The following is a 25,687-nucleotide window of genomic DNA, read 5'->3' as shown; positions in this document are numbered from 1 at the left end:
TGAGGCTCACTGCCGGCCAACCAGCCCGCGTCGATGACGATATAAGGTCTTCTCAGCTTAGCTGCAGGACGAGGCAGAACGGCAGAACGGATATGTTGAACGAAGGCCGTGCTGAGATAATATTGAGAGCCTGCATGACGATTGTCTTGAAGAGCTGAACATGATAACTCGGCTTCTTTACGTTGTCTCATAAAATACACGGAAATGATGAATAAACATTAAAATACACGGAGCGGAGTGCAGCACAGCCCAGTGGCTCACCTCTTCACTAACACTCATCGTCTCCAATCTCCTCATCCACCTTGACCAACACTTTACCTCGAGCGTGAAGCCCACCAAGCTTCCTATACGCCTCTTTGGTCTCTGCAAATGGCCATACACTATCCCTCACAAGTCGAATGTCGCCTCGTCCAAGCATGTCGACAACAGCCTGACGATCCTCTAGTGTAGGGCTCATCATCGATGTGCCTAGCCATCGTCGTCCGACTCCTCCAAGCCATCGCGAGACTGGCCACCATTCGTTGAGCTTCATTTGGAGCACTGCGCGGAGAAAGTCGGGAACGAAGAATGTTGGTGGTTTGATGCCGACGGAGGAGTAGTTTCCTTCGGGGACGAGGTAAGCGGGGGATGCGAGGTATAGTGACTGGTGACCAAGGGTGTCGATGATGGTGTTGAAGGGGTTGGAGGAAAAGCGAGTCGTGAGATGTCCAGGAAGATCGTTGTGTTGAGTGTAGTCGATGACCTACAAAGTCAGAGATGCACCCTCCAAGGACCCGCTCACTCACCTCATCGGCTCCAATACTCTTGACCATCTCAGCATTCTTTCCACTACAAATACCCACGATGCATCCCTCCTTGCCAACAACCTTTCGAAGCATTTGCACGACATTCGTTCCGATTCCTCCACTGGCCGCGTTCACCAACACTCTGTCTCCAGCCTTGGCGCCAGACTCATTCACCAGCTGTCGCGCTGTCAAGCCAGGTAGCAAACATCCTGCCCCGTCGCCAAAGCTCACATGCTCAGGCTTGTGGACGGCGTATCTCGCCGGAATACGGACGTGCTGGGCCAGAGCACCAGTGCCTGTGGGAAGGGTGTGACTAGCCGGTAGCATGGCGAGGATCTTGTCACCTTTCTTGAACCGCTTGCTTGCCTCTCCCGCGTTTTCATCGGGATGCCAAACATCGATCACGGTACCGGAAAAGTCCATCTCGGGCACACAGGACGCTTGTCGGATAAAAGGCGGGACGAGAGTCATTTGGAAGATCGCGCCGGGGTTGAGACCAACAAATGCGACCTTGACGAGAATCCATTCTTCTGGCTTCGGAACGTCGCTGGGAAGTGGGAGAGGTGGCGGTAGGGTCGGGATCGGGCGAGTTGTGAGATTCAGAACGTCCCAGGGAAGGCCACGCCGGGAAAACACCCAAGCTTGTGACTCGGTCATTGTGCGTGGTGATAGTGGGTCCGCTGTCGTTTGTGGTGTTGCGTGCAAACAGATGCTCAAAGGGTCCCTCAACGATGCAAAACTCCAAACACTTGTTTGATGTCTCTCTTATTACAGTGAGTATCGCCGTATCAACTTCCTTTAAGAAAATGTCTGCCTGGGAGCTGAATGTCGGGTCGTCGGAGCTGAAAACAAGCTTACGTGCCCCCTCGTTTCTTCTAGCGCCAAGTCCGCATGTGGCTTGCAATGTGCGAGACCACGTTTCCTCTCACAGGTTAGTTGATGGGCTGCACTGCTTGTGCGCTCTCGTATAAATGTTTGCTGAGGGGTTCTCGGGGTAATATTGGCCCTTTTTGCACATGATCAAAGAGATTGTTTGGTTGCTTCTGAACCGACTAACCCATGGAACAACACGTCGGAGTGTAGCCGTTTGATGCCCAACATGACGATGAAGGTCGTGGTAGCTTCATCGTTCGGTTCTTCCTTCCTCAGTACTTTCCTCGTCTATTTTCAGCGCTACCTGTCATCATAAGGCAGTTTTCCGGAATTAAGGTTAATTTTAGAGCCCAGAAGGTTAATGAGTCTATCGCAGCCTCATTTCTCCAGGGTAGGTATGCTGCAATGAATGCCTTCAGATGAAGGTGAGGCCCCGATTACATATGGTTAATGATGTACGAACATGTAACGAAGAGGTCAGAATGCGCGGTGGAATAACATTCGATATTCGCCCTCCATGATTCAGTTTGCGACTCTCTGTTGCACGACGTACGGTCGGGGCGACTTGTTTACACCATCATCAAGTGTCAGGATGTTTAGTCTCAGCTAACACTTATGGAGACATCCTCAAAGCATTTATTCATGAGACCCTTATCCTAATCTGAAACACTGTGCCGCTATGCCACGAGCCTTAGGTCTTGCGATCCTTTTAGGTGAAGCAGGGCGGCGTTGTTAGTGGATTGGACACGGGCAGACACGCCCGCTGCCCGCCACGGCCTGATCGCGATACATGGACATGGACAACTGCATGTATGCAACCCGAAAGCACTTTTTCCATCCCAAGTTGTCATGTATGTGGTGATAGAGCGCCTTGGTCTGTTGAGGACAGCTGTAATCTGCGCCTACCTCTTCGCCAGTCTATTATCCAACTACATCTCGCACCGATCAGGTCAAACACCACCCCGATGAACACAAGGAAGCAGTCTAGAGTAAATTGTTCCACAGTGAGACTTTTCACCCTAACTTAGACACAATAGACTGCGAAGTCACCGTCTTTGGACTCTTGGTTTGTACGCGCAACCAGAGACTGAGCGTCATCAAACAACGTAAGTTCGCAACCAAAATTGAGGCGCAAGTCAGATCTCACGGCTAAGCTTCTGATGATGCGATCCTGTCCCACGGAGAAGCGGGATCATGAGAAACTCATAGAGACAGGTCTGCGCCGATGCCTCCAAAGCAAACACTCAGCTGTGCCCCTTACATGAGAGAGCTGGCCGTCAGATGTAAATCCAGTATCACCACGGACTCACTGGCATTGCCAGGCCGAAAACCATAATGAGGTATTCAGCAAGGTGGTGTCACATACACCATTGACCGCTCAGGATATGGGCAGTTGTGACGTAGTCGTCCGGTCTCGAAAGGGATGGACGTGCATATCCTCAACCAGCATAGCGACAATGACATGAGAGTGAAGAAAAGGCGAGACGCAGTACAAAGAGATCAATTAGCTTATCCTTCCCTAATGATAGGTAATAAAGGATAATAAGAATTGGAATAGAGTAAATAAAAGAGCTCTAAAGCTTTACTCTTTATTATAATATTATTCCATAAGCTTTGTCTAAAATTCAAGCGCAATTAGATATCATTGCCGTTCTGGTGTCTCGTTAACTTAAGCTGCATGATTTCGATGGCACGACGGAATCTTTCCCCATCGAGTCGCATACGAGAAGACTCTCTGACAAAGCAGCGACTTGCATTGGTCATATCATTCATAAGCCTGCAAGGAGTCACCGCTGGATGCATGGCTGGACGGCCCGCCGGGCTGTAGATGTGTTGCGAAGGTAGGGCGTGAGAGACATGTGTATTCGTAACATGGCATTTTCCCCGATTGGACCTGGAGTTTTCCGTGATTCCGCCCTTTGGGTCAAACCAACGTCTGCTAGTCAATTTCCCGTCCCCTCCTTTTGGCGGGGAGGCGCAACAAGAAGTGAGAGTCATCGAATTCTCTGCAAACATGTATTCAATGGATGTATATGGGACCGTACATGAGTCTTTCAACCCATGATGGTAGTCAATTGTAGATATTTACATGCAAGGATCCGATACCGGATGTCCAACCAGAAAAGTTGCATTTGGTGCGCGCATACAACCTATCAAATCCCTGCCATAAGTCATGTCGCGGGGCGGCAGATGCTACATCAGCCCACCCGCAATTCAACACCAGAAGGCAAGTACCGAGGTCGGCACTCACGGCAGACGCGAGACGGCCCCGCTCGGGGCCGAAAAGCGTGACTCTCGCGGGGGCGGTACCGGAGCGGCAATCCACGGCCTCTTCAAAACTCTGACTTGGGAGGAGGGGTGACTCAGCTTGGAATCTTTTTCGACCCCGCCTCCATCAATCTTGTCGCGAACCCATCAATCGTCTTTTCCTACTTCTAGATTGATCTGGGATCTTGATCTGAGATTTTATTTTACTTGAGATCTTGATCTTTACTCTTGCCCGCACGGCTTTCGTTACTGGAGCATCAACGTCACGCAACCCCGCGGTGGCGACTTAAAACCTTCATACCAACACAACCACGAGAACGATCGCGCAAATTGCGCCAAAACCTCTTTCAAGATGCCTATGTAAGTTGTTGTGGCCTCTATTTACGCTGGTGTACTGTATTTGAAGGTATAAACTGACACTGTGCTTCTAAATTCCAGGCTCAAGGAACCATGGAAGAAATATAAGCCCTTCCCTCGCATGAACCTTCCCGATCGCCAATGGCCCTCGAAATCGATTGAGAAAGCCCCTCGATGGCTGGAGACCAGTCTCCGAGACGGAAACCAGAGCAACCCAGACCCAATGGTGCGTATATCTCGTTGGCGGTATAGTGGGGGTGTTCCGGACCTGGGAGCACCTTGACCTTGTTTGGACGGCAGACTTACAACTTGGGCAGAACGGAGAGGAGAAATGGAGATTCTTCAAGATGCTCTGCGATATTGGATTCAAGGAAATCGAGGTTTCCTTCCCTTCTGCTTCCCAAACCGACTTCGACTTCACAAGACGCCTGGTCGAGACCCCTGGAGCGATCCCCGACGATGTTGCGATCCAAGTGCTGTCACCATGCCGACCTGACCTGATCAAGCGCACAGTCGAGGCCGTCTCTGGCGCCAAGAACGCCATTATTCACATCTATCTCGCCACTAGCGAGTGCTTCCGGAGAATTGTCTTCAACCACTCCGAGGAGGACACTCTGGAACTCGCCGTGCGTTGTGCCAAGGTTGTCAGATCCCTGACAAAGGACGATCCCGCTCAATCAGGCACGAACTGGCAGTTTGAGTTCAGCCCCGAGTGTTTTTCTGATACCTCGCCTGAGTTTGCCGTCAAGGTCTGCAACGCTGTTCGGGAAGCCTGGGGACCCACGGTCGAGACACCCATGATTGTCAACCTTCCGGCAACGGTTGAGAACGCGTCTTGCAATGTTTTTGCTGATCAAGTCGAGTTCTTCTGCAGAAATATCTCTGAGCGCAAGACGGTTTGCGTCAGTGTCCACAACCACAACGATAGGGGTACCGCAGCAGCGGCAGCAGAGTTGGCCCAGATGGCCGGAGCTGACCGTGTAGAGGGATGCCTCTTCGGAAACGGCGAGCGTACTGGAAACGTCGACCTGGTTACGCTGGCGCTGAATCTGTATACCCAAGGAGTCCCCCCAACTTGGACTTTTCCAACTTGACCCAGATCATCGACCTGGTTGAGGACTGTAACAAGATCCCCGTTCATCCTCGCGCTCCCTATGCAGGCTCTCTAGTAGTGTGTGCCTTTTCAGGCTCACATCAAGATGCCATCAAGAAGTTCGTAACCCTAACCCTAATATATTCGATCGTTTTGCTAACATCCTTACAGGGCAAGCAGAATCAACTCCGAAATCCCCAACCCATTTGACCACTTACTGACACATTTACAGGGCATGCAAATCCGTTCGCGCGAAGGCAAGTCATACGAGGACTACTGGGAAGTGCCTTATCTACCCCTGGATCCCGAGGACGTTGGGCGAACCTACGAGGCCATCATCCGTGTCAACTCCCAGAGCGGCAAGGGCGGCGCTGCCTGGATCATCCTGCGGAAACTTTCCCTGGACATCCCTCGAGGTCTGCAGGTTGCGTTTTCTAGCGTTGTTCAGAAGCACGCTGATGGTCTTGGCCGTGAGCTTCGACCCGAGGAAATCACCGACCTTTTCGAGACGACCTACTTCCTTAACGAGAACCCTCGATTCAGCCTGGTCGATTACTCGATTACCCCTGACCGCTCACAATCTCCCGCGCCGCCTGCGCCGGGCAAGACACAGGAAACCAAGAACCTGAACCGTGTTTTTGAGGGTGTTGTTTCAGTCGATGGCAGGGAGATTAAGCTCCGTGGACGCGGCAATGGACCCATCTCCAGCATGGCGAATGCTCTCAAGGATGTTGGTGTCGATCTGGATGTCAATGACTACAAGGAGCATGCCATTGGCGAGGGTCGTGGCGTCAAGGCTGCCTCTTACATTGAGTGCAAGATTGGAAACACCAAGCAGACGGTGTGGGGAGTTGGCATCCACGAGGATGTGGTTCAGAGTTCTCTGATTGCTCTGCTGAGCGCTGCCAGCAATGTAAGTCACCAAGCAAGTCGTGAAACTTGTTGTCAATGCACCCCTTTTCCTGGTTCGACTAACACGCCCCTACAGTTCATCACCAGCAGACCTGGAAGCCCCGTTCTGAAGCCTATTGCATCTCGTCCTAAGACTCTGGACCCCACCAGCGCCAACGGTGCGCCCACAGAGCCTGCTCAAGAAACTCCCAGTGTGATTTCCATCCTGGAGGAGAAGGCGAACGGCATGTAAATTAGTGTGTGAGGTTGTGTTGGAGGATGTGGCTTTTGCCTTGTCCTTCTTGTCTAACGTTAGTCTGTCGTCAACTGCGGACATTGGAGCTCTGGGGGTGAATTCATACGAAAAAAGGCCTAAAATGCACTGAGAGGCCGGGGGAGAATCTTAAAATAGGCAGACAGATTCAACCCAAAAGCAATACCTGTTTTCTTGTAACATTCATTGACAATCAGAGCTTTCATCAGACAACAACTGTGACAGGGACATGGAGTAAGATGCTTCAAAGCAGCAATAATGACAGTACCTGACTTATGTTACAGCTTCCCCTGAGACCTCACGGTTCCACGTGGAGCAGGAGGCATGGGCAAGACACTCACATCCTCCAAGCATTACGCGTGGAGAGATGACTTTTCCATGTCGCCGCTGACAACCTTGAACCTCCTTTTCTCAAGGGGGTGATAGGCAGTAAAGTAATCCACGTACACCATGTCCTCAGCATCAACCTCATGCGCGTGCAAATCTGGAAAACGGCGGAACAGAGTACCGAGTGTGACATACAGCTCGCACCAAGCGAGGTCATGGCCGATGCACATGCGACGACCGCGAGAGAAGGGTACAAGACACTTGTCGCGCTCGTAGAATGTTGAAGGGTCGGTCCAGCGGGTGGGATCAAAGAACTCGGGGTTTGGGAAGGCTTCGGAGTTGTGATGCATCATCCAGGCGGACATGCTTGTGACAGTCTATCGACTATTAGCGAGCGAATGGATTTGTGGAGAAGCAAGTACGTACGCCTTCGGGGAGGTAGTATCCTTCTAACTCGACTCCTCCTTTTGGAACGACGCGGGGAAGACGGCTTAGAACGCCATAAGAGAGTCTTGAGGTGGCAGTTAGCAAGTTGGATCTAAAGGGGATGGAAACTGGACTAACCTCTGTCCCTCCTTGATAACACCCGTCAGATACGGGAGTTTCTCTAGCTCAGAGGAGCTTAATCGGGCATCTGGATCAGGGAACGCTTCTTGGAGTTCCTTCTTAAGGGTGTCGTAGATGGTGGGGTTCGTGACGACGTGGAAAGCAGCCATACTCATGGCGTTCCCAGTCGTGTCGGCAGCAGCTGTGCAGATGCCAAACGCCTCGTCGACGAGTTCATTGATAGTAGGTACGACATGACCTTCGGTAGCGTTGGGGTCGAGGAGTTGATGCCAAATTGTGGTGCGTTTGGGTTGGACGCCTTGGTTGATGCGAGCTTGGACGTCTTCGACTTGCTTTCTCGTTCGCTGGAAATGTGAGTATCAGGGATATAAGTGAACTAGGATACTCACGTCTTTACAGCCCACAAAGTCGGCGACGGATGGGCTCATGTGCTTGGCGACACAGTCGGGCAGACTCTGAATGGGAACTCTTAGTTAAGCAAAGGCTTGAAAGGTCCAGAACATGGATGCTGAGCTACGAATCATATTGCTGAACCATTCTCCGAGATCCTCATCATCTAGCTGATTCCAAGAGTCGTCAAAGGCATAGTCAGTGATGACGTCGACGCTGATGGCTCGGAACGCTGCATGCAAGTTGGTAGGCCGTCCGGCAGCACGGTCAGCAGAGACCATATGGCACAGCTTCTCGACCTTGTCGTGAATGACGTCAAAAGACTCAAGCTCGAGGGCCTTTCGGCGGGAGAAGAAGGGGTTCAGGGCAGTGCGACGTCGACGGTGGACATTGTTGGAGATGGTGGTGAAGGTGGCAGACTCGACTCCAAGAGCGCCGTAGAAGCCGGGATCTTTGTAAAAGTCGGACTTTACGCCGAAGATTGTGTCGTAGTGCTTTGGGTCGGTGAGATGGACTTCATTGGGAGAGATGCGCACGATTGGACCTGTGAGAGTCAGCGTCTTTGTTCCTCGTGTTTGCAAGAGGCTATTCACCATAGACGTCGTGTAACCGCTCAATCTCCTTGTAGAACTTGCCACCACAAGGCACGTTAAAGTACCAGGCAAGCTTTTTCGTCACAGCTGGTAGAAAAGGACCTGGAACATTTGCCAACGGATGAAAGAAACGACGGTAGATGATCGTGGCGATGGTGTAGAATGTGCCGCCTACGACGGCTGCCCGCCACCACTGAGCCACAAGATGGCAAATGGAGCCAAGATTCGGGAAGATAACAGCCATGGCGATATAGAGGACCCAGCCAGGCCTCTTAATGAAAGGAAAGAAGAAACAAATCCAGTCAAGGGAGGTGGTCAGCTTCTTTTATATGGATGAGATGTCGTCAACCTTAGGTAGTCAACCTACCCCAGAATAAGCACTGCTTTGATCCCCGCAGCCCTACGTAACCGTACAGTAGAGGCTCTAGCGGGATCGGATCGACAAACTTACAGGCTTTCTCATCCAGTGAGAGCCTCTGTGTTTCATTTGTCCCGGTAGATCGGCTGACATGGTGTCCGAGCTTCGTCAGCGGGCCGGGCCCGTGTGGAGGTGCAATGGCCACCTCGTTGTTGGATGAATGCTGGGATGATGCACCCCTGGCACCAGCCTTGAACGTTTCGGTAAATTTCTCTATGGGATTGGCTCTCTTAATTGTGGGCGGTTGGCCAGGTAAACACAATGGGATTGTTCTCAGACTGGGCCGGGCGGTGAAATACTGCCCGCCCTTGACTCTTTACTTGCACGTTTCATACTACCTCAATCAGCTCTCAACACCATCAACTTCGCCAGCATGGTGCGAACAAAGACGCGAGCTCGAACCTTGGAGGAGAGATATCCAAAAGGTTCCCCCCGACATTAAACTTCGACCCGCATACCGCATTGTGTATAACAACCGCATCTTCAATGATCACACTGGGAGACCAGCCCTGATGTCATGGGAGAGCCCGGGGGTTCAGCGTTCACTGCCTCCTCTCGCCTCTTGGATCTTCTATATGACCCATCCTGATGTGCCACGTGATTTTGACGGCTCTCTATTCTATAGTAGCCTCGAGCAGGACCACCAGCTGTGCAGAGGTGGCAGCTTTCGCTACGAGTTCTTCTTCCTTCCGGGCGCCACGGCTGAAGAGTGCCGCGCTCACTTTCGTGGAGAGATGGAGGTTCGAGGAACCATTTGGCGCCAGATCAGTAAAGTCAAGGAGGCGATGAACCTCAAGAAATGCGGAAACGGCCAGGGGGTGGAAGATGATTCGTATCAAGAGCCTGGTCACGAAGCCACTGCGGACAGTCAGCTACCCGGGTTGGTGTGGCCAGAAAACGATGACGAGTGGAAGGAATTCTATCACGGCTGGTTCTCCATGTATCCACACGCAGGTATCGAGTGCCGAAGTGCTGAGGAAAAGGCGCGTGAGATCTACCTCGTCAAGTTTGACCCCATCCCCATTCCGGACTGGGACGAGGAGGTGGAGTGCAAGCCCAGCCCGATGGAACGTCCCATCGTTTCACGGCGGATGAAGGCCAAGAGCGAAGAAGGATTTGAAGACGGGCTTTTTGGTTGGATGGAAACGAGGAAGATGTCACTCTGGGAGCAAGCGGCGGACGAAGCTACAGATAACGCTCTGGAGCTGGGCTGGGAGTCTTGGTGATGCATTGATTCGACCGCTTTGTATATCATACCACACGAAAAAGAAGTTGTAGCCCAAGGATCATATACTGGATTGAGCGTGGTGACATCTATTGACCTAATACCTCTGTCTCCGCCAGGTCCAATCCTCCAAGTTTCTGCCCATCATGCCAACCTTGAACGAACCAATGTTTCCCACCCGGCCATGTATACAGATCTTGGGTTGCCGAGAGGGTATGGAAGGTGAAGTATCGACGTAGTAGGGGAGTGAGGCCTGCGTCTAGATAATAATGTTAGTGTTGCACGCTCCTCGGATGTATCGGTACTAACCATCTGCCCTCGTAAGGCTTTCGAGTGTCTTCGCCAAGGCCCTCCTCTGCAGCTCGACTCTCTCCAAGTTCCCTGGCCTTTCGGCACAATTCCAACAGCTTGTCCGGGGCCATTTTCTTGGGAGTCTCCAAAATCTTGTCCTTTTCGGCTCAGGCCACCAATAACCATTTAGTCTAGTACCTCGGCGCCCACCACGTTTCATCACCTCATTGAGCTCCTTCTCAGTCAATCCAGTGAGATAAACAGGCCCACCACGGCCGGCTCTCACCGCTTGAATCGCCTTGTCAACCCTCGAAGAGGGGGCGGAAGGAGTGGCTGGTGGCCTGTGAGCCTGGGGAGGGGGCCCATAGACCCAGAGAGGGGGCAGCTCGTAGGCGGGGAGAAGAGGCGGCCCAGGGAGCTGGCCAAGAGGCGGTCCGTAGACCTGGGGAGGCGGTCCGTAGACCTGGGGAGGCGGTCCGTAGACCTGGGGAGGCGGTCCGTTGGCAGGACCGTGGCCTTGCTGCCTGGGCGGAGAGCAATGGCCACGCCCTTGACCTCGATGACCTCGATGACCTCGATGGCGTCGACGGCGTCGACGGCGGCGGCTCGGTCGAGTTCGGGCCATGTTGCTGCGATTGGTGTTGCTGTGCTGTGGTTGATGCTGTGGTCCTTGGTGTCGGTGGTGGTGTTTGGAGAATGTTTGTTTTTGCTCAAGCTACGAGAAACAAGAAAAGTCTGGCAGCTGTTCAACTGTTAGATGCGCTTAAGGTGCGGTCGATTTTCTTGTCAGTTGTTGGCACTGGCAAGCACTGGCATGACGATATCTCTTCTGTTAGTCTTATTGTGCCTCTTTTAGCAGCCGAGCACGGTCAGTTTCACGTGGTTATGGGATTAAGGGGAAATTCTCTGTGTTTCTCTTCAATTCGCTCCTCTGGCTCCTTGATCGCGCCAGCATGAAGATAGATGGTTCGCCATGAGGGCAACCGCACTCCACTCCAGAGGAACCGGAGAACCACGTTGCAGTAGTACTAAACAAGAAGAGCAAAGACCCCAGAAAGACCACTGGACCACGCGAAGCGAAGCAGCCAGACCAATGCATGAGAACATCCTGTGTGAGATGAAGCTCCGAGCGAGGGAGGAGTTGGGAAACACCCGTGGGGCGTGGTGAGTACCAGCCTCTCAAGTTGAAGACCTTGAGAGAGCTAAGGTTGTGGTAGTCACAGTCTCATCACCATGTAAAAACGGCGGTTTGTGGTAATCATGACGATGTGTCATTCTGCCAAGTCTAACTGCAAACATATGGCTTAGCCGCAAGTCTATACGACCGGGGAAGCCTCTGGGGAGGTCTCAACTAGCTCGTTAATAGGTAAATTGCGCGAAGAGATGTATGTATTTCTACAATGCGGTATCTGTAGACTTATCAATTGCGGTGTCATCATCATTCTCGTCCTCGAAATAACCAAGACCACCATCATAGCCGATGACTTCCACCTCTTCCTGAATGCGAACCTTAAGGTCAATTCGTTTCTTCCCTCGGGATGACAATTCAGAGTCGAATGCCCGGTGTCGTCTCAGAATAGACTTCTCATCGGTTTGCCAGTCGGTAGGGTGAGATTGAGAGTCGAGATAGAGAGGTCCGTAGAGCCAGGTGACATCGCAATCCTTGAGCCTAGTCATTGTCAGAGATGTGCAGTCATAGTGAGTTGCTTGGGTACCAACCAGTTCACTTCCTCCGGTGGTATTGTTGACAAGTTGTTCTTGAACTGTGTCCATGCTCTCCAGATGGCATTCTCCAGGCGACCCTTGTTGATGAGCGATTTCGTCGAGCTGACTGCCTTCCATGTTGGACCAATATCCTCTTCAGCCCACTCGTGTGACAGATAGTCAACAGAGCGGCTAGACGTGATCGGTACCTCAGAGTCGTCTTTACACCTGGGTTGATAATCGGGAGCTAGGAGGTCGGGAGCATGGGCCCTTCGAGACTCCAACCAGGACTCGACATAAGTCGGTGGCTCCGGTGACTCCAAGTCTTCAACCCAGAAGCTTGACGCGTCATTGTAACGTGGAACGGTAAAATGAGACTCCTCATCAGGCTCATCATATCCAATCAATACAGAACTCAAGTCAGTTGGCTGTACAATTTGCGGAGCGACAGCCACGACTGCCTGTGAAGATATCTGGCCAGCAGGAGGAAGAATCTGGGATGCCTGCGAGCTATCTTCGGCACCGAGAATGGCTCGTTGGGAAATTTGGGGCGTCGGTCGCGACGGCGTCATTGATAACGCCAATATGTTGGTTACGTGGTTGTAATAGGACCTGGGGAGTACCCTCGCCGGATCGTTCTCCCAAAAAGGACGCTCATCCGCCCAAGTTAGTAGTCTTGGAGGGCAAATGAATAAACTGTCTGTTCTGATAAGTTGTCGGTCATCCATGCGGATTCCGAGCGCAGATGCCAGCCGTCTGCCGAAGTATTCTGCTTTCGTGATGGTATCCATCTGGCCTCCCCTGACTATTCGACGGATAACGTCGTTGTAGATGTGCTGGATCGACTTTGCATAGTTCACATCGACAATGTCGCTCGAGATCCCGAGTATGCCGTAGACTTTGTCGCGCCTGTCTCTGCATTCGAAGTTGCCGAATGACATTAGCAGGTCTGAGATCGGGGCACCTTGTTTCTTCAGCTGTGGGTTGGTTTCAAGGAATGCTTTTTCCTTAACTAGGATATACCCTGGTGCGCTCATTATCTTTGAAGCCCGTTGGGATCCGTGAAACTGGCTCCCCGATTGGAGCATGGAGAACTCCATGCCGCCGAAGAAGCTATTCAGCTTGTTCCAGTTCATACATCTTGGGCCGCACACTATTCTTATCTCTCTCGCCAGCAAAACTTCTTGTATGATCCAGATTCTCCTCCAGTATACCCGGCTGAAGAGGCTGAAGATTGCGTCGCCAATCTTTGCGTCGAGGACCATTCGAAGAGCATCGGGGTCCCCTTGATAGGAGTACCCAATCTTATTTGGGTTTTGACCATAGAAAACTCTTGATTGCGATAGAACCCGCGACGTTTTCTTGGTTGACTTGCCTAAAAGACGGTGGGTGAGGGATGCTAAGCTGTCCATAGCGAGATCGGATTTTGCAGTTGGCCTACCAAGCCAGACAAGAACCACGGTCGCCGATGAATAGATCTTCCGCATGAGTCTGACCTGGTGATTCCTCTCGGTAGTGTTGCTTTGGTTGATGCATATCGAATCAATCCAAATGAACTCTGGTCGGAGATCGCAGTCCATATCCAAGGACGGGAGCTCTTTGAGTAGATCCCACGCCGCTTTCCGAACAAGAAATGAGCGCCCGTTGATGCGAATTGGCACCGATATACGGGAGTCTCCCCAAGTATAAGAAATTGCGGCAAAAGGGGGACATGATTCATTGAGAGGGAAGACGTCAAGACAGTATTCTGTTGGAGAGTCGTGCAACCTCAACAGACGCACCTCGCCGGCCGGGTCGGTCAGGGTTGTGTACTCAAAGCAAGACATGGCTTGGGGCATTTTGATGCGACCATTATGCAAATTGTACAGTTATCGGTGGGTTGAAGTACCAATAGATAACTTTGAGTGAATTCTGCAGTGAGGAGTTCGTGGCTAGAAATGGCATCGTCAGGTCAGCCTGACATGCAGCCCTGCCCAACCTGACACTCTGATTGAACCGCTCACACAGCCCTGTGACCCGTTTTCTGTGGCGAAGCCGAGAATAGTCATACGAACGGCGCCCTCTGGGGAGGCTGAGGATACCGAGGCTGTATTCATCATTCCCGATACTACTGCGTACACCTGTGTGCAGATTGGTTTGTAGGTTGGGTCGCATTTGAAGATGCCTTTCGCGAGATTGACAAGGTTCCACCATATGCCACTCTTACGAAAGCCCATCGTCAGCAGTACAGTCTCCTCAAGCTCATAACCAGTCACCAAGGGCTGTTAGTTGTCTTGAGCCCGCACAATCTACGCTTTAAAACCCGCAAGACTTCAACGATTCTTCTTGGACCAAGTTGCTTTGCTCCATGACGACTGCCACTTCTCTGAGCTCTGACACTTCGATTTCCTTTGTGGGAGAGGTTTGCTTGGCATCAGCACGTTGGGCTGAAAGTTGTTTGTGTTAAGTCTACGGCTGTTGAGATGGCGATAAGCCACAAATCTTGGACGTGAATGGACGAAATCACTGGTACATGCAGCTCAAAAGAACTCTTGTATAACACCTCTCGCAAACATAATCTTTTCCACTAAACTAAAACACAAATTAGTCCAGTTCAGACACTCACTCATCCTTGAACTCTTCGATATTACGACCCAAGTCGTACTTGTTGGCCAGTGAAGCCCAACGGTCAGACCCATCCGCCTCAAGATGCTCTCTCCATTGTCGCCACACAGAGGATGGGATCCAATTCCAATCGTTGATCAGTATCTTTGGTTGGTCCTTGGTTCGGAAAAGAGTGGTGTAGAATCCAACCATACACTCAGGGTCATTCTCTTTGATGGTGTCAAAGTCGATCATAATCGCGGCGCTTTCAAATGCCAGCTCTACCCCCGAAACAAAATCATGTTGGGAATCGGCCATCACCGGGGTGGTTCACGACACCAATCTGGAAGGTAAATGCTCGCAAGCAATCCCAATGCAGTGCCTCGACCTGATCCTCTGTGAGAGTCCCAATCTCGTCCAGGATGTCGACCCGAGGTTGTCCAGGCGAAAGAATATTGCGTATCGAAATACACCGCTTCTCCCATTCCTGGCAGGCCCCATGGTCGAGCGATACCTTCTCATCAACAAAAGGGCGAGATTCGTCTTTGTATACCGCCTCGAATTTGCCTTTCTTCAGAAGGCCAAGTATCATCCACAAGGTCCCAACGTGTGCAAGGTTAGCACCATAGCCCGTCTTCATGGCGATCTCGACGTACAACCTGCCCTCCGGGTTGTACAACCCGCGCTGGAAGGAAAGCAGCTTGTCCTGGCCGATGGTGAGCATTGCAGCTACTTGAATTTTGAGCCAAGTAGTCATGGGATCCGAAGGCTGGACGAGCAAGTAGGCCAGGCGAGTGTCGTAATCGATAAGGGGGAGAAGGGCGAAAAATGTGTTTGGGATGCTGTCGTGAAGAGAAATGACCGGGCCCATTTCAGACTCCTCCATCCGAAGCAAGCCTTGAAGTTCCAGACGCTGCACAGTTTGGTCAATAATGCCCTTAATGGACTCATCTTCATGGGCAAGGAGTGTGACGAGTCGTGGCAAAGACCTGATCCTGCTGGGCCATCCCTCAAACTGGCCAAGTCCTGCGATGAAGCCTGCCAACTGGTGGTTGAGGACATCTTTTCGACGAGGGTGCTCCATCTGGTTCTCCATGTACTCTGTGTCGATGTAGACATACACTCTAGACCGGGGGCATGTTGTCCTGTCTACCCAGGAGAGTTGTTGACATATCTCGGACTGGGAGACATGCAGATCGACGTGAACCACTTGTCTTGTCTCCATGTCAAAGATGGGACGTTGACGAGTCTTGGATAGGATGATGTGAAGGTACCCAGACACTTGCAGCTTGCCGAAACCGCGTGTGCCGCAAGGAACATTGAACATGGTATGTCCTGTTTGTGGTTCACTCTCGACAGGGAAGTTGCCATGGCGGTCCAGCTGAAACTGCTCGCTGCTCCATCCCCATGCTTCCCACTCATCCTCCTTCCATCGAGGAGGTAACACAGGTGTATCTTGAAAGTACACGGCAGTGTGCTGGAAGTCTGGGTTCAACTGCTCTTGTGTAGATATGATTGCCTTGAATGGGTCCTCCTCTCCGCTCCCGACGGGAACTTTTTGCCAGGGCTCGAATCTGGTGACAAAGGAAACAAAGCGTGTGACATCCAAGTCGCTCAGTCAAAGCAAGCGATAGTACAAGAAATCAATGGGATCTGAAGACATGGTAGCCAGCCTCATGGTCGCCTGGGGCTGCTTCTCTGTAATAGAAAGGGAGAACTCGATGGCGGCGTAGAGAGCAAGAAAGAAGGGAGCCGAAAAGTCTTTGTCGATGTCGATGATGAAGAATGTTCTGGGAGCCAAGGGTCCCATGGGATCAACATGCCAACTTCCATTCTGACGGGATTGCTTCAGTAGCCTCAGAAACTGCTGGTAATCCAGGGTCGTGAGTGGGATGCCTCCTCCAGCCACTGCCTCTGAAACACACTGGGCTCCGTAGACGGAGAGAATCGACAGGTTGGAGCGGGACACGACGTGGACAACAGAGATATTGGTCCTGCCACTGAGCATAATAAAGAGCCAAAGGCGGTTAGGGATAATGAGACTCTTTCCAATGGCTGCAGGCCCTTGGATGTGGGCGAAGGCGACATCGTGAGGTCGGGTTGGTGAGCTCACCACCCGATTGAGGACGGCTGCCATGGAATTCATCTGGCTTCTGGTTAGCAATTGGACTTGAAATAAATAGTTTATTTCGTACTTGTGGTATTTTCCTTTGTCTGGGAAGATCGGAGATGTTGATTGTGTGTGAGAGAGAAAGAGACAGAGAGACCAAGACGCAGAGAAAGAGAGAGAGAGAGCCGGAGCAAGAACCAGCCAGCGAGAGAGAGAGAGAGAGAGAGAGAGAGAGAGATGGAGGGAGAGAGGTAAACAAAGAAATTTTTTTTTGACGGTTATTGACAGTGGCTCACAGCTGGTAGGCTTCTTCGCACATCGCGACAGTGATTCACAACTCCCCAAAAGAGGATCGTGCCAACAGGGTCGTCAGTTTCTGGCAATTTTCAGGTTAGCCGAAAAATAAACAAGGGAAAATCTGCGTCGACGGCCGCTGCCTTGAAATCCAGGTGGGCGATGAGCCGGGTTCGTTGGATGCAGATGACGGCGAGGCCCATCAGCCGCGAGAGGAAAAGACAGATGATCAGAACTATTTGTATAGAATCTAGTCAAGTTCAGAAGACGCTTGTAGCCTTTTCTATTTTTTGTCACAAATGTTGTCTATAAAAGAGGCCATCCCTTCAGAACCGTCCACATACTCAACCGAAGTGTTCCAAACAGCCGAAGAAGGGCTTGCGACTACTGAAGAAAGACTCATGCAAGCAAACGATGCCATACCGTTGGGGCCCCAGACAAGGAAAACAAAACCCATCTGCTCTGAGAGCTTAATTCTGAATGGCTCTCCTTCCAAGGGTAAGGGGAGTGCCGGCAAAGCCAAGCGCCACGCCTTTTCGCGACGGGAACGATTAGGCTGATAGGGTGGCTCGGGATAGTACCGCCCTTGGTGTTCGAACCCGTTGACTGGCAGGAACTGACCTTGGTCGCTAGGCTTCAGCGAGGGAAGTGCTATGGCAATTGCTTACAGGCTAAATCTACCCTTGGGCTTTGTTTCTATAGCCTGTTGAGCCGCTGGCTGGGCTACCGCAGACCTGGGCACCGCTGGGTGAGTGGACACGAGTCTGGGAGCCACGGGGGAAGGGCCACGGACTTGGCCGCGGCCTTTGAAGCCGAACTAGAAGGTGCCCAAATCGAGTCTTGAATGCCCTTGGGAGGGCCAAGCTTGGAGCCAGAGGAGGCGCCAATAGTAGCCGCGAAGGATGGAATCTATTGTGGAATCTTGGCATTCAAGGTGCATTACAAGAAAAGGGCATGGCCCCATCAAGAAGGCGAGGTATGAGAGGCAAGGCGTAATGGGGTGTCTTCATGTATCAAAACAACCACCCAGAAGCCAAGTGTCATTTCAACTTCATTGCTCTACCCCATTATCCCAGAACCGCAGCTTCCTCCATCCCTCATTAGAGTTACCATAATAGGGTTACATACTTGTCCGTGGTCCCGACACCCTGCCCTATGCGGATCAAGGGCGTTGATGGCATTGTCTCCTTTCTTGTAGACCTCGTTGAGGCAAAACCATGTATCCAGCTTTCCTCGCCCCTGGAAACGATGGAGGTTGCCACGATGCTCCTCTTGTGCCAATGTGTTTGCCAGTCCTACCACTGTCTCGGCTGGCATCCTGTGGGCTCCGATGACATGGAGGCCCTTGGCCCTCTGTGAGAATACCAGAAAAAGATTGGACAGGTCGGATTCTTCAGAAGACTCGTTGGGCGGCATCTCTCTCCCCTGGCCCTCCAGCCACTCCTTCACCATGGTATTGACCTCGTCGTCGCTTATCAGAGTGGCAAACGTAGCCGACCACTCGTCTGTAGGGTTCTCGGCTGGCTTACTCCAAGGCCACTTGGGCGCATTGGGGCTCATGCTTTCCACTATGGATGATTAGCAAAACTGAATGCGGACTGTGATTCTCATTTACGCCAGGACTCCCAGTAGAAGCGGTCGACCTGATACTCGAAGAGGCCATTTGCGATGTATCGTGCAACGACCGTTTGCTCCGCCTCTTTGCGGATCTTCCTTTCATGCTCCAGCACCTGTTGCCTTTGGGCTAGAAAAGGAAGGATCCAGTTGAGATAGGCGGTCCTATATTGCCGCCTCTTGACGATGAGTGGGTTTTTGCCAACCCAAGGCACCGCAAAATCACCGGGATTGAACCTGGATGACTGGGTCCTGTGCTCCAAATTTCGCTCAGCCATTGTTGATGTTGTTGATGATGAAAAAGTGAAGAAGAGACAACCCAGGGTGCCTTGTGAAATCTTGTTTGCATCATTCTCTTTTTGAGGTATGTGAATCACTGTCGCGAAGGGTCAAGGCCTCTGCGCTGTGATTCACTGTCAACAACCGTTTATATAATACCCCCTCTCCCTCCCATTCTCTCTTCCTTTCTTTCTCATCAACACACACACACACACACGACAAGTATGAGACTAAGCCTTCAGTTTTTCCTTTTTCTTAGGTACTAACAAGAGCTTAGATGGATTCGCAGCGAGAAGCCTCTGGCTACCGCCAGACCAAGGAGACCTACGATCGGGAGTTCCCAGCATTGGGAACCGGACGGCAAGGTGTTCAAGGCCCAGCTCGAAGTTGGGCGCCACTGAAGAAGCACCTCACTTAAAAGAGGTGGAAAGACTTGGCCAAAAAGGGTCGAGCCGGCCCCAACAACCTTCCTTGCGGGGACGGCCTAGATCTCGTACCCATGTGATGCCCGGTCTCACCCTAGGTATGCTCCCCTCACCCTACTGCGAAGATGTTGGACTGGCACATAGAAGATCAACTGCAACCACCCACCAAAGCGAGACAGATATGAACTAGAGGCGGACCATGGGATTTCGAGAGCAAAAATTGTTCCACAGTTGGGTTGACCTCTTCATAGGTTCTTCTGGTAACGGGATCTTCAACGATCCACCGCGAGGTCGTTATGATATACCCAAGGCTTGAGTAACAGGGCGCAGACAGGCGATACCGAGCTTGCTTAAGTGGCAATTCACGGGAGTCAACATAGTCGGGACATGGTGGCACACTCTTTGTCTGACATGTTGGTGATCAGAGTGGGTGAGTGGAGAAAGGATAGGCTAAAGGGACAAAGTATAGAGTTCTGCATGATGCTGTCGAAGATTCAGTGTCATGTCAATATGTGTGAGTACGAGGTTGTCTACTTCCGCATATTGGTCTATTGCCAAGCTCCCTTTCTCCCCGAGTCCCTGTGTGGTATTCCGTCGCACTTCTTGCCCACCTGGTGCTTTATATCGCACTTGATAAACATCTTACCCAGGAGCACCTTCGTGTACATAGCCTCGTTGAATATGGAGCCGCCCTCCCGAGTCACCTTTTCGTAGTCCTTGCAGCTCTTGCTTGTGGAATTGTCAACAGTTGGACTGTATGCGGCCGGCGCTTCTACCCTTGCAAACTGCTCGAGAGCGGGCTTGGAGCGCTTGGCTCTATAGTGCTGGCGGCTTTCAGCAATAACTGATTCGGTTCTGGTGTTCTTCGGCTTTCAGAAGCCTCACTGACGATGCGGTAGGCCACATTGGGATGCTACCATTCGATTGCAGGTAAGATTCTCTATCACCGATGATCAGCATGGCCCCATTGACTAGATGAAACAAGGAGATTAAGGCTCACCTTGGGAACGAGATGAAAGGAAAGCTTCCGCAGTCGTAGACTGTACGTGATGATTTTGGGTCGCTTCGGCTTGTTCAACGACGATACTGCCGCAGACCAATCGGGCTTTGAGGCTATTCATAACTGGCTGCCGGGCCGGCCCCGCTTCTTGTTCCGTGGCCTCGGCGCTTGAGGGCAAGCGGCGGCCACGGGGGGGAGTGAATTGGGGCTCGGGCGTGCCACCGGCGGAGTCACGTGTCTAGTCACGTAATTACATGATTAAAAGAGGCATCTTCTATTGAATAAGGCCATGCCTTGGTTGGCAGCTCCTGAGGCAATTCAAGCAGGGAAAATAATAGAGATAATACAATTCTGGCTTGACCCTACTTTCCGACACTTTTAACCCTTCACCCGCACTTCCATCTACCTTAGAACAACCTCTGGCTGGGGATCATTCTCCCTGTCCCAAGGGAACCCATTCCTCCACATAAGCTCGTCTCTCGACTTCTCAGTTGACATGACCACCACGCACGAGTAGTCACTGACATTCATGCTGACAATTCGGTAGAGGCCCCGAGCTATGTGCTTTGTCACCTGCATGACCGCATGGTGAACGTGTTCGTTGGTGCCCGTTCGAACAATGCGAAAGTTTGAGTCGCCGTTGATGTTGATGAAAATGACATCGACTCTATTGATATTGACATTGCTAAGTTCTGGAGCAGGTGGAGGCCATGAACCCGGGTTGGTAGAAGGGTCAACTGTATAATGGACTGTGAGCTGATTTGCCATGATACTTGATTTTCTTTGTTGGTTAACTTCTAAAAAAGGACCATTGGGAGAATTCATATCTTTATACACAAATTTAGCGATACTTACAACCAACACATTTGACTTGAGACTATACTCTTTCTGGCTGCTAGCGATGTAAATAATAACCCTTTTCCTGTTCTGCAATCATGCAGCAACGTGCATGATAAGCATGCGGATCAAAAATCCCTCACCCCATCATATTGCCATTGAGCTGAATACTTGGCATTATCAAAGGGGGAACATGGCATGGGTGTTCGCAGCTTGGAGATCCATTCCATGTCTATCGTCCACGTATTCAAGCTGTAGAAATGGATAGTCCGTGCATATCTTTCTATCTATTCTACTACAGTTAGGTTTGAATGGATATCTATCTATTTTACATAAGGCTGCTTTGATGGAAATAGAATGAACCACTGGCCTGAGTGCTTGAAGTCTCGCGTGCCAGATACCTCCAAGACGTCGCCCGGGGTTTTGGCCTCCTACACGTGGAGCATAGCGAAATGGAAAGACTATCTATGGCTCGCCTCGAATGACCACGTCAAGATACCGTCGAGACTAGTGGGCGCCTCGCTGGCCATATCGACATGCAGGTCTATACGGCGTGTCCAACAGACAGCGTCCGGATCGAACGATTCAGGATGTGGTTTCTTGTCACATGGCGGGCGATCGTCTCTGGATCCTCTCCCCTAAACTAACAGTAACCCGCAGCAGACTAGAAACAGCTCGCCGTTCGCATGCTGTAGTTGTCTCCCGTGGTTGGCACTGGCCCTGTCTGATCAAAAGTACCGCTACTATTCAAATAGATTTGCTGTGACTTTCCTTTTTGGTATTGTCACCCTAGCGCTGCCTCGTAAAAAGTTCCACTACTTTTCGAAAAGATCTGCGACCAACGGGCGGTAATCAGTAGCTAATGCAAAGGCGACTATGGCAGGAAGAGATGCTATCTCTTTGTATTTTTTATGATAAGCAGTAGGAAAGGGTTACACCTTGGACCACACAATGTTATTGGATTAACTCCCGAAAAGAGCGATCGAGGACTGATAAATGTAGTTGGCACTATCGTCGACCATCGAGAAAGAACAATCACCTAAGGAATATGGAATGGCTAACATCTGTTTCAGTTCCAACCTGCCGAACGTCTATGAATTAAGTCTGCCGAAGATCAATTCCATCTTCGCTGTTATCAATGCCCAAGCGATGGAACTTTGCTCTTTTTTCAGCCTAAAGTTTTCTTCCTGCATATAGCCCTGCGTGGAACCAACAGCCAACAGCCAACAATCAACAATCAACAAGCACAACCCTACAGAGTAGACGGCCACCACCGCGGCCCTTCATGGCCGATCAGCCGAGAACAGGCCACGATGCCGGATCTCGCCCAGGTGGCAGAGCAAGGAACCTTCTGAGAGACAACTCATAAGGCACGTTAGAGAGTGGAATTTGTTCGGCTCTGAATCATCAAGTTCAAGTATATAAAGGGGTGACAGTCCCTGTGAGAAAAACTCAAACCTCTCAACTCAACTCATCTCTACACATCACAAGACTCATCGATCTCTGTAAGAAACCGCAAGGCAAACTCAGAAGACGCCACCTAGCCAATCGTTTAATCTCCAGGATCAATCCTCTTCAACATGTTCGGAAAACAAGGCCCTGCGAAACCACTCCTCACATTCGCCCTCTTGGGAAGCATCTTGGGCAACGTGGCCGTCGGCTTGCCCGTCGAACCGACTGCCGATAGCAAAGATGATGGCGTCTCGAAAGTCCAAGAGATCTTTTACTCTGTGGATTGCGAGCCCGGAACTTGGGGAGTAGCCTCCCGTTGCCAAGCCTGGTGTAGTAGCGCGGGTCGTCTGAACTTCAACACGAGCCGATGCCCAATTGGGAGTCATAATGCTGATGACATCTTGTCGGATTGCTACTGCGTTGGAGAATGCGCCATTTGTAAAAATGAGGATAAGGACGAGGATTAGGAAGGGTTGTTTGATCTTATCGTAATCTTATCAGCCTGTGGCAACGTATTGTGTTATCATGTGCAGCCTGGTCATAATGCTGTGAGGCTGTAATTTTAATATGCTGTGATGTCGTATGTCTGATCCCCGCGGTGCCATCGTAACCCAAAGGTATGGTGCTACGGGATCCGGTGTGAGAAAAAAAGGAAAACTCGAGGAGTGACGTGGGGATGGCTGTTTGCACTGACTGTCACTGGATACCAAGAGCTGCCAGGCGCATTTCTACAAACACATAATAGTTAATTTTTGACAGTGAACAATACGTTCTCAGCAGGCTAGCCCAGTCACCCGTTTCCCGTGAGTTAGGCCAAACAGCGAGCAGGAAAGCGGCTAACAACCACAACGCAACCATTTTCTGGGCGGACCTGTCATGTAAACTTTGACGATAGGGACAAAGACTTGGGTTCATGCTCGCCACCATGCCCCACCCTTTCGATTGTCCAAGTAGAGTAGAGATGCAGTGAACAAAGGGCTACGGGAAGAGATGACCTGCACCTTACCGTTTGGGCGCTACACTCCAGACTTGGAAGGGTCAGGTACTACCACTTTACACTTTCGTCGTCTCTCGTCGCAACAGAAGAGTGTGTTATGTGAACTCATTGGAGTTTTGTTTTGGGAGGTTGCTGTCGCTTCTTCATGTGGGGGCCACTTGTGTAACACGCCACAAACGGCCACAACGGCCATCGTCAGGGGGTGAAGGCTGGCTTGCGAGGTGTCATTCGTAGATCTATGTTGTACACGCCCCCATCCACTAGGCCATCCTGCTAAGGACTTGGGTTGGACACACTAGACCTGCCAACCATGGAATCCCTGTCCCCTCGTGGCCAACAGAGATGTTTAAAATTAACTCTAATTTACTGCCGTGGAAGGCGGGGGTAACAATACACTATTAGAAGATGCTGTGAAACCCTTTGTACTAGGTAGATGCCACAAGTCCTTACACCCGGTAGGCGGTGTTACTCCCATGCACCGCCATCGTTATCGAGCGTCCAGAACATAGCGCCGCCCATGCACAATCCATCGGCCCATGCCATCTTCAGTGCCAGCGTATCACCGTCATCATAGGCTATCCACTGATCACTTCCCCAGGTCGCATACTTCTGCATGGCGGTGCTGTCAAGCTCAACGGTGGCATCGTTGGCCGATATGGCCGTTTTGATATCACTTAGCACCATGACACCTGTCGGATCTGCGAGACAAGAACCCGGTTCGCTAGGACCCGAGGCAGCACAGCCAGCGGTTTTGCAACTAGAGGAGGAAAGGGTATAGCCGCGGCCGTACAGGGGGATACCAAGGTTGATGAGCGACGCATTGGTGTGGTTCGCCCACAGCGGCATAAGATTGGTGGCGATATCAAGTATGCTGGCCTGGTAGGTGACAACATTCTTTGTTGGTTCGGCATCAACCCCCCAGCCATGCAAATCGTAGGCCATGTAGTTGAAGAAGTCGACATATTCGCCCATACCGGCAGGGTTGAAGCCCTGGAGGCTACCCCAGTCCGATGGCAGTGGCACCGAGATGCCGTAAGCGTTTCCGAAGGCGTCTCGGAGCTCCTGGACGAGGGAGACAAAGTTATCTCCATCGGCGGTTGAGGCTGCTGGAAATTCCCAGTCCAGGTCAACACCTTGGAAGGAATGGGTCTCCATGAAGGACTTGAGAGACGAGATGAAGGCGGATCGGGAGCTCGATGAGGCCACCATGGAAGACCAAGAGTCGCTAGAGAAACTGCCGCCACCTATGCTAATCCACGTTTGCAGTGAACTGCTCTGCAGAGCGGTGAACTGCGTATAGTAGGGGACGTCTTTGGGGTCTTCAGCGCCCACTGCGAAACTGTCGGGGTCGAAATGGGCAAACGCCAAGATCAGATGGGTTAATCCTTCGGTCTGGATCTGGGAGGGAAGAACGACATTGCAAGACCGGTCCCATGCCTGCTTCACCCGCCAGTATCCAACGCGGCGGCCGTTGGTCGCCGACTTACCGCCGGTATAGCAAGAACTACGGCCGGTAGAGCAGGAAGGGACTGTAGGTATAGAGCAGCTCCCGTACGCTGACTGACAGCCGTCTCCGCAGTAGATATCCGATGTTCCGCAGTATCCCGACGAGGAACAACAAGTGTTCAAAGGGCAGCGGGCTCCACCGTTTTCAGGACCGCACTGAGCGAGGACAAGATTGATTAGAAGGCCGAGAATCAGGGCCAAACGGCCGACGATCGAAGTGAAGGAAGCCAACATGGCCAGATATGCTTGAAACGATGCCAGAAAATCGGAGTGCTAGCCACGAATTTCAATCTTCTTGGGCTTATTATAAGTCCCATTCCGCTTAACCCCAGTCACTACGTCGGCGACATTTGAGCGTCTGAAAGCTAAGCCCTGTTAATGTTCATTTCCGCATTTAAAATAACACTGGCACAAAGACCTCATTTTGCCGCCAGCCTGCTTACTTAGTTAGCAGGACCAAAAGAAACGAGTAGGGCGATCGTTACCGAGAAAGAGAACACTGCCGCGCTCAAACCACGCTTGAGATGCAAAAGC

The 25,687-nt window shown here is 51.4% G+C and overlaps 9 protein-coding genes across 9 annotated transcripts; 3 read left to right on the top strand and 6 right to left on the bottom strand.

The window, feature by feature from the left end:
• Positions 1-268: 268 nt before the first annotated feature.
• On the bottom strand, positions 269-1,442 carry MRS44_012142 (uncharacterized protein; the record flags this gene model as incomplete). Its single annotated transcript, XM_046276227.2, has 2 exons — positions 269-742; positions 786-1,442. 2 exons carry the CDS (start codon positions 1,440-1,442, stop codon positions 269-271), a joined length of 1,131 nt encoding a protein of 376 aa, XP_046133409.1.
• A 2,836-nt stretch (positions 1,443-4,278) lies between these two features.
• MRS44_012141 (uncharacterized protein) lies at positions 4,279-6,520 on the top strand (the record flags this gene model as incomplete). The annotated part of the gene is made up of 6 exons (XM_065618701.1): positions 4,279-4,286; positions 4,365-4,509; positions 4,601-5,314; positions 5,383-5,495; positions 5,548-6,289; positions 6,365-6,520. The coding sequence occupies 6 exons, from the start codon at positions 4,279-4,281 to the stop codon at positions 6,518-6,520; spliced, it is 1,878 nt and encodes a 625-aa protein (XP_065474773.1).
• A 374-nt stretch (positions 6,521-6,894) lies between these two features.
• On the bottom strand, positions 6,895-8,662 carry MRS44_012140 (uncharacterized protein; the record flags this gene model as incomplete). The annotated part of the gene is made up of 6 exons (XM_065618700.1): positions 6,895-7,245; positions 7,295-7,379; positions 7,433-7,779; positions 7,825-7,901; positions 7,953-8,369; positions 8,419-8,662. The coding sequence occupies 6 exons, from the start codon at positions 8,660-8,662 to the stop codon at positions 6,895-6,897; spliced, it is 1,521 nt and encodes a 506-aa protein (XP_065474772.1).
• Positions 8,663-8,973: 311 nt separating this feature from the next.
• MRS44_012139 (uncharacterized protein) lies at positions 8,974-10,062 on the top strand (the record flags this gene model as incomplete). Its single annotated transcript, XM_046276228.2, has 2 exons — positions 8,974-9,039; positions 9,184-10,062. 2 exons carry the CDS (start codon positions 8,974-8,976, stop codon positions 10,060-10,062), a joined length of 945 nt encoding a protein of 314 aa, XP_046133412.2.
• A 143-nt stretch (positions 10,063-10,205) lies between these two features.
• MRS44_012138 (uncharacterized protein) lies at positions 10,206-13,894 on the bottom strand (the record flags this gene model as incomplete). The annotated part of the gene is made up of 7 exons (XM_046279475.2): positions 10,206-10,314; positions 10,371-10,510; positions 10,576-10,815; positions 10,863-11,094; positions 11,444-11,554; positions 11,752-12,021; positions 12,072-13,894. The coding sequence occupies 7 exons, from the start codon at positions 13,892-13,894 to the stop codon at positions 10,206-10,208; spliced, it is 2,925 nt and encodes a 974-aa protein (XP_046133413.2).
• A 763-nt stretch (positions 13,895-14,657) lies between these two features.
• MRS44_012137 (uncharacterized protein) lies at positions 14,658-18,935 on the bottom strand (the record flags this gene model as incomplete). The annotated part of the gene is made up of 7 exons (XM_065618699.1): positions 14,658-14,920; positions 14,961-16,213; positions 16,277-16,792; positions 17,388-17,694; positions 17,778-17,952; positions 18,172-18,611; positions 18,659-18,935. 7 exons carry the CDS (start codon positions 18,933-18,935, stop codon positions 14,658-14,660), a joined length of 3,231 nt encoding a protein of 1,076 aa, XP_065474771.1.
• A 974-nt stretch (positions 18,936-19,909) lies between these two features.
• MRS44_012136 (uncharacterized protein) lies at positions 19,910-21,129 on the bottom strand (the record flags this gene model as incomplete). Its single annotated transcript, XM_065618698.1, has 3 exons — positions 19,910-20,205; positions 20,362-20,599; positions 20,887-21,129. The coding sequence occupies 3 exons, from the start codon at positions 21,127-21,129 to the stop codon at positions 19,910-19,912; spliced, it is 777 nt and encodes a 258-aa protein (XP_065474770.1).
• Positions 21,130-22,778: 1,649 nt separating this feature from the next.
• On the top strand, positions 22,779-23,117 carry MRS44_012135 (uncharacterized protein; the record flags this gene model as incomplete). The annotated part of the gene is made up of 1 exon (XM_046279477.2): positions 22,779-23,117. The coding sequence occupies one exon, from the start codon at positions 22,779-22,781 to the stop codon at positions 23,115-23,117; it is 339 nt and encodes a 112-aa protein (XP_046133417.2).
• Positions 23,118-24,112: 995 nt separating this feature from the next.
• MRS44_012134 (uncharacterized protein) lies at positions 24,113-25,387 on the bottom strand (the record flags this gene model as incomplete). The annotated part of the gene is made up of 1 exon (XM_046276229.2): positions 24,113-25,387. One exon carries the CDS (start codon positions 25,385-25,387, stop codon positions 24,113-24,115), a length of 1,275 nt encoding a protein of 424 aa, XP_046133418.2.
• Between the last annotated feature and the right edge of the window lie 300 nt (positions 25,388-25,687).

Source organism: Fusarium solani (assembly GCF_023522795.1).
Source record: "Fusarium solani strain SB1 chromosome Unknown bctg00000008, whole genome shotgun sequence".
Taxonomy (NCBI): Eukaryota; Fungi; Ascomycota; class Sordariomycetes; order Hypocreales; family Nectriaceae; genus Fusarium; species Fusarium solani.
Note: the sequence above shows the minus strand (reverse complement) of the source record. Positions and strands in the feature narration are given on the sequence as shown.